Source organism: Arachis ipaensis, chromosome B1 (genome assembly GCF_059453495.1).
Source record: "Arachis ipaensis isolate K30076 ecotype BB chromosome B1, ASM5945349v1, whole genome shotgun sequence".
Classification (NCBI taxonomy): Eukaryota; Viridiplantae; Streptophyta; class Magnoliopsida; order Fabales; family Fabaceae; genus Arachis; species Arachis ipaensis.
The window spans coordinates 119664933-119672419 of NC_142436.1; the positions used below are offsets into that span (position 1 = coordinate 119664933).

At 35.6% G+C, this 7487-nt stretch overlaps 1 protein-coding gene across 1 annotated transcript; it reads left to right on the plus strand.

Annotated features, from left to right (window-relative positions):
* The first annotated feature begins 1563 nt into the window (after positions 1-1563).
* PTAC2 (plastid transcriptionally active 2) lies at positions 1564-5996 on the plus strand. The gene is made up of 4 exons (XM_016336473.3): positions 1564-3586; positions 4544-4858; positions 5166-5273; positions 5455-5996. Exons 1-4 carry the CDS (start codon positions 1737-1739, stop codon positions 5780-5782), a joined length of 2601 nt encoding a protein of 866 aa, XP_016191959.1. The 5' UTR covers positions 1564-1736; the 3' UTR covers positions 5783-5996.
* The last annotated feature ends 1491 nt before the right edge of the window (positions 5997-7487 follow it).

Consider the following 7487-nt stretch of genomic DNA (forward strand, 5'->3'; position numbering starts at 1 on the left):
GGAGAAAATAAAAAAAGGGGTTAACCACCAAAAATGTTTTCGAATTATTTAAATATTGACAAAAATACGCTTGAATTTTACTATTTAAATAATTTAAAAACGCGACAAAAATGTCCAACAATAAATATATATTTTCAAAAAATGCTTTAGAGATTGAATTTTGATGTGATTTTTGCAAGTATAATTAAAAAAATGAGATATTATTATTCTTAAAATTTGGTGATTTTTTTCTAAGTATATATATTTTTTTATTTTTTAAATGTATTATTAGTTGTTAACAAAAAAAATTACAAAAAATATATACTTAACAAAAAATCACCAAATTTTAAAAATAATAATATCTCATTTTTCTAATCATGTTTGAAAAAAATTGTATCAAAATTCAATCTCTAATGTATTTTTTGAGAAATACATATTTAATGTTAGATAATCTTGCAAAAAAAAAAAAACTAACATTAAATATGTATTTCTCAAAAAATACATTAGAAAATGAATTTTGATACAATTTTTTTTCAAGTATGATTAAAAAAATGAGATATTATTATTCTTAATATTTGGTGGTTTTTTGTTAAGTATATATTGTTTTGTGATTTTTTAAAAGTATTATTGGTTGTTAACAAAAAAATTATAAAAAAAATATATACTTAACAGACAAATCACTAAATTTTAAGTATAATAATACCTTATTTTTATAATTGTACTTGCAAAAAATTGCATCAAAATTCAATCTCTAAGGTATATCTATATTTATTGTTGAATATTTTTGTTGTGTTTTTAAATTATTTGAAGGTATTTTTGTTGATAGTAAAATTCGAGTGTATTTTTGTCAGCGTTTAAATAATTCAGAGACATTTTGAGTAGTTAACCCAAAATTTTTTTTTTAAATTGATAAAAATTAAATTTTTCATATTTATAATCTATTGAATATATTAATTTATTTTCTAAAAATATTTACATTTGCTATACATCCATATGCCTAAAATTCACTATAGTTGATATATATAAATAGATTTATTCTGAATTTCTGATGTAACCAAAAACTTTCACACACATTTATTGTTAAAAAGTGTAATATATATCTGATATCTCACACATAATTATTTAAAGGTGTATTTCTTAAAAATAATAGAGTATATCCGATTGTAAATATTTTTTTTTTTTGTTGGTGACTATCCGATTGTAAATATATTATCACTTAAAAAGTTAAAATCAATGACCTTATAATTGGATTTAAAAATAACGGAAGAATTGTAATCACTAATCAGGTACTAGAACTGTAAACTGTATAATCTATAACGAAAAACGGACGCGGTTGCTTCTTAGCTCTTTCTCCCGCTAGAACCTTTAGTTTAAAAATCCGTTACCGCGAACTGCTCCGGGGGACCGAACCCGGAACAAAACGGGTCCAGTTTCAGTTTCACGTCTTTCAGTATTTACCCTTCGCTGGTAGTGGTAGGTATCCATTTTGGCGTTTATCGCCAGCACATTGTCAGAAATGTATCTTATCATGGGTCGGGTCAAATAACCCGATGACCTTTTTCTCATTTTTATCGGTTTATCTACAATGGAAAACACCACGTGGCCTTCTCTCAACTCATTCACAGAGCTAAGAGAGCTTGGCTTCCTCCATCTTCGTCTTCCTCCTCCAGCCAAAACGCACCGTATCAGTATCCACAACAACATGCTACTGCGGTACCTTCTCAATCTCTGAACACCGAGCTCGCTTCACAGATAAAATGACCATACTACCCTCCATAACCGTCCCCAACATCTCACCCTTCTCCGCCACCCTCATCCTAAATCCTAACACCAACCATCTCCACCTCCAGCTCCACCACCACCACCAATTCCGCCACCTCTACCTCCGCCGTCGTCACAACGGTCGGCGCATCCAGTTCACTACCGTTGCTCGCTCCCGCGAGGTCGTCCTCGGGAACCCGTCGGTGACGGTGGAGAAAGGCAAGTACAGCTACGACGTCGAAACCCTAATAAATAAGCTCAGCAGCCTTCCGCCACGTGGCAGCATCGCGCGGTGCCTCGACGCCTTCAAGAGCAAGCTCTCCCTCAACGACTTCGCTCTCGTGTTCAAGGAGTTCGCCGCGCGTGGCGATTGGCAACGAACCCTGCGACTCTTCAAGCACATGCAGCGCCAGATATGGTGCAAGCCAAACGAGCACATCTACACAATCGTCATCACCTTGCTCGGCAGAGAAGGACTCCTAGACAAGTGCCGCGAGGTGTTCGATGAAATGCCTGAACAAGGCGTTCCTCGCTCTGTCTTTGCCTACACCGCCATAATCAACGCCTATGGCCGCCACGGACAGTACCAGACCTCCCTCGAATTGCTCGATTTGATGAAGAGAGAGAGGGTTTCACCAAGTATCTTGACTTACAACACTGTAATCAATGCTTGCGCGAGGGGTGGGTTGGATTGGGAGGGTTTGTTAGGGTTATTTGCTGAGATGAGGCATGAAGGGGTTCAGCCTGATGTAGTTACGTATAATACTATGCTTCATGCTTGTTCTCGTAGGGGTTTGGGCGATGAGGCTGAGATGGTGTTCAGGACTATGAATGAAGGTGGGGTTGTTCCTGATATCACTACTTATAGTTACCTTGTTGATACTTTTGGGAGATTGAATAAACTTGAGAAGGTTTCGGAGCTTCTTAGGGAGATGGAGGAAGGTGGTAATTTGCCTGATGTGACGTCTTATAATGTGCTTTTGGATGCGTATGCTGAGAAGGGGTCGATTAAGGAGGCACTAGGGGTGTTCCGGCAGATGCAGACGGCAGGGTGCGTGCCAAACGCGACCACTTATAGTATTCTGTTGAATTTGTATGGGAAGCAGGGGAAGTATGATGATGTTAGGGACCTTTTCCTTGAGATGAAAGTTAGCAACACAGAGCCTGATGCTGGTACCTATAACATTCTTATACAGGTGTTTGGAGAAGGTGGATACTTTAAGGAGGTGGTTACTTTGTTCCATGATATGGTGGAGGAGAATGTACAGCCTAACACGGAGACGTATGAGGGTTTGATATTTGCTTGTGGGAAGGGAGGGCTCTATGAGGATGCCAAGAATATTTTACTTCATATGGATGCTCAGGGAATGGTTCCGAGTTCCAAGGCTTATACTGGGGTGATTGAAGCCTATGGCCAGGCTGGACTGTATGAAGAGGCAATAGTTGCGTTTAACACTATGAATGAAGTGGGAAGCAATCCAACTGTCGAGACATACAATTCGCTCATTCGTGCATTTGCAAAGGGAGGATTGTACAAGGAGGCTGGAAAAGTTTTATTGAAGATGGGTGATTCAGGTTTGCAGAGGGATGTGCATTCGTTTAATGGTTTAATTGAAGCTTTCAGGCAAGGAGGTCAGCATGAAGAGGCGATAAAAGCGTATGTGGAGATGGAGAAGGCTAACTGCGATCCTAATGAGCTGACACTCGAAGCAGTATTAAGTGTATATTGCTCAGCAGGACTTGTTGACGAGGGTGAAGAACAGTTCCAAGAAATTAAAGCTTCAGGGATACTGCCCAGTGTCATGTGTTATTGCATGATGCTTGCTCTTTATGCAAAGAATGATAGGTCAGCAATCTTCTATGTTTGTTGCAGTGATTTTATGTCTTTAAAAATATTGCAGCTCTACTTTCTAATTAACTTTGAAGCTATAATACCTGGGTGCTTACAAATAGGATTGTGAAAATTGCTGAACTAGATATTGGATAAAACATCAGCAGAGTGATGACAACTCAGAATTATTGACAAAAAGATACAGAAGAGATGGCATCTAAAAGCTTATACTTACTTTGCAGTTGTTTGCATGATTGGATTAAAATGAAAGCAAGTTTCAGTGTAATGATCTTTTGATACAATATCTGCATTGAAGTATGAATACTGTTTCTCATTTCTTTTGAACAAGAGAATATTGCACAAGCCCTTATGACCAACATTGTATGAATTTATCTTTCTAACAATCTTTTTTAGACTTGTGTTATGATTTGCATTCTTCTTATTAATATCTCTTCCCTTTCCATATCCCTATGTATATTGCCCCTAGACATTTCTTTTCTTTTCTTTTTCCTTTTTCTTTGTCGTGTTTGGAAAACCCTGAATGTTTTTGCGGAGCAGTTCTATGTTGTTATTCAGCATCCCTGCTTTTTCTTTTTGTTGTTTTGATTTTTAATTCAACACTCTAAATGCCAGAAACTGAGCAAATCCCAATGTTACTGCATATCCTTCAACAAAAGGCTCAAGATGTAACGTATTTAAAGATGCTGCATATAGCAGATAAATGGCTTGCATAGATACATGGTTTATGATAGGAACGACAGTGTTGTTTGATCGATGTAGCCAAGCCCATCTAGTGGGAAGACTTAATTGTTGTTGTTCTCTTGTCTATTTTGCAATCTGGTCTTTGTTGCAATGCAAAGATCGAACTCAATGTGCATGTTCTGTTAACCTTAATAACCTATCAATTGCATTCTACCTCTGATGCTTTATTTATCTTTTCTCTTGTAAGTTTACGACTCTTCATGGTTTCAGGTTCAATGATGCCTATAATCTACTTGATGAGATGATCACAACAAGGGTGTCGGATATTCATCAAGTGATAGGACAAATGATCAAGGGAGATTTTGATGATGACTCTAATTGGCAGATTGTAGAGTATGTCTTTGATAAACTGAATTCAGAAGGATGTGAATTTGGAATGAGGTTCTATAACACACTGTTAGAAGCTCTTTGGTGGTTGTTCCAGAGAGAGAGGGCTGCAAGAGTGCTCAATGAGGCATCAAAGAGAGGGCTTTTCCCTGAGCTCTTCCGTACAAATAAACTTGTGTGGTCTGTGGATGTACACAGGTATTGTGGCTAACAATTCTTTCTGAACTTGTATTATTCGTTATAGAGGAAAACATAAAGAAGTATAGCATTCTTAATGTTCAGGCACTGAAAAATAGAAACCTTAGCATCCTTAATATTTAGGCACTGACAATTAGAAACCTTCAACTTTAAATTCTGGCAATTGGCTCTTCAATTTGAAAAATCTCTTCTTATTTAATTGATTAAATAAGAAGTTGATAATTTCTTTTCTCAGCATTGAAGGTTCTAGTCTGTGTTTCTCCCTTTAAGGAGAGATGTGAAACTAAAAACTTTGCTTACCGTGCAGGATGTGGGAAGGTGGAGCATTAACAGCATTGTCCCTTTGGCTGAACAATATGCAAGAGATGTTCAGAGCTGATGAGGATCTTCCTGAGCTTGCAGCAGTAGTTGTGGTGTAAGTAGCTTTTTTGCCTCCAAGATCTGTTAATTCAGTTTTATTTATTTTCTGTGCCACAAACCTGGGGTAAGTCATTGATGTTTGAAGGAACAATGGTACATAATAGTTTTGCATATGATTGGCCTTTATTGTGAGTAGATTCATTCCTAACTTTGATAGTTCTTTCACATTTAATCAGTCGTGGACAAATGGAGAAGAGTACAGATAGCCAGGATTTCCCCATTGCAAAGGCCGCTTTTTCATTCCTGCAGGATAATGTGTCATCCTCTTTTACTTTCGCGGGATGGAACAAAGGTCGCATTATCTGTCCGCAATCACAACTGAGGCGAATTCTATCGGGCAATGAATCATCTTCTAATAGAAAAAAAATGAGTAAATTAATATCCATAAGTAATTCGACTGATGGAATTATAACTTACAAATCTGATGTGCAAAGTGGTAAAGCTAATGATGTTGATTCTAGAACCGATAGTACAAGAACAGAGCTTCTAACTAGTGCAGTTTAGTTTTGAGAAATATAGAAATTACATTCATTTGTTTCACATGCCCTTGTTTTGATTGATTGGGATTGAAGATTGGGGCACATATTTGTTGCATTAGTGTAATGTTCCTAATTAGGCTGGTTTCAGGTCGCCAAAAATTTTGGTATATATTAGTTTGCTGTATTTGCCTTCCTGATTTCTGCAAATGCCATGGGGAAAAAAAACCTCTGCTTTTCAATCCTTTCTTTCACCTTGAAAATTTGATACGTACTGGATCAATGGATCGCAATACAAATTCTCACAACGGAAGATATAAAAGGAATGGAAGGAATATATCCTTTTCTTTAGGTCATCCATCTTTTAAGAAAAGTTTGTCTGCTTAGCTTCTGTGACTTTTGAAGAGATATCTAGTTATATACCTGATCATAATCGACAGATCCACAACTGTTGAATAAAAGAAAGGGTAATGTATCAGGACATAGAGAAATTCCTTTCTAACAGGTTCTTAGGAAGTGTAGTTTTCACTAAGAGATGGTGATTGTACATTTGTACCCAAAAAAATAAATAATGTTCATGGTATTTTCCAATGACCAGTGCTCTGCGACAATTTTCGGTTTGTTTCAATTTTGTTGTTTTCTGGCCTCAGCGGTTTGTTTCTTTTTTTTTTTTTTTGGTAAAAGCGGTTTGTTTCATTTCAACAGCGTCATGGTGACCTCGGGCTACGTGGGCCTTGCCGGCATCATGATTTTGCTACGTTTGGATTAATAGTGAAGTTAAAATTAGTATTTTTTTTGGTGACTGAAGTCAAAATTAGTTTAGTTTGATACTTTAATCGTCAATAAATTTTAAGTAAAAAAAAAAACTAACAAATTTGAATAATCAAATTAATTTGTAAAAATTTTTATTTTGTTAGATAAATTAGTCTTTACATTAAATTAGTCGTCTATGTAAAGGGACTGATATGAAAATTTAAAAAATTTTTAAGGACAGTTATGTGTTTATTATAATGATAGGAATGGATTTATCCTTTTTTTTCTTTTTACTTCAATTCGAGTAAGAATTGATATATCTAATAAAATAAAAATTTAGAGACCAAGGACGAAATTATGTTATATATTATGAGTGCAAGCTCTCACTAGAATTTGAAAAATTTTAGTAGTACATGACAATAATATTTATTTATTTTATTGTGTTATTAAATTTGACTCTATTGTATTAAATTATTATAAAATTTTATTTTATTTTTAGAGGAGTGCTACACATACAAGTCTTTTTGACTTACAAGTCTTACAAGTTACTAGGCCTTTTAATGCGTTATTCAACGTTTCCTATTTTCAAAACACTACACTCAGAACGGTTCTTCTTCTTCTTCCTCTTCCTCTTCCTCTTCCTCTTTCTCTTCGTTTTTTTTTCGATTTTCATAGTTTCTGAAATCAAGCTTTGAAATCGTTTTGAAGAAGAAGAAGCAGCAGAAGATGAGGAGAAAAAGAAAGAGTTCTGAATTATGCAATGAATTTTGGGTGTATTTCTTAAATACTTTGGGTGTATTTTTCGTAATCCTTTGGGTGTATTTCTGTAATCCTTTTGAAGATAATGGAACTTCAGAAATACTCCCAAACGATTACAAAAGTACACCCAAAATGATTACAGAAATACACCCAAACGGTTACAGGAATTTACCCAAACGATTATAGAAATACACCCAAAGGATTACAGAAAATACACCCAA

Excerpts from the sequence above, each read along its gene's own strand:
- PTAC2 (XM_016336473.3), top strand. The coding sequence starts at position 1,737 with ATGACCATACTACCCTCCATAACCGTCCCCAACATCTCACCCTTCTCC. Across the intron at positions 3,587-4,543 it reads CTTTATGCAAAGAATGATAG|GTTCAATGATGCCTATAATC; the intron begins GTCAGCAATCTT and ends TCATGGTTTCAG. Across the intron at positions 5,274-5,454 it reads CTTGCAGCAGTAGTTGTGGT|TCGTGGACAAATGGAGAAGA; the intron begins GTAAGTAGCTTT and ends ACATTTAATCAG.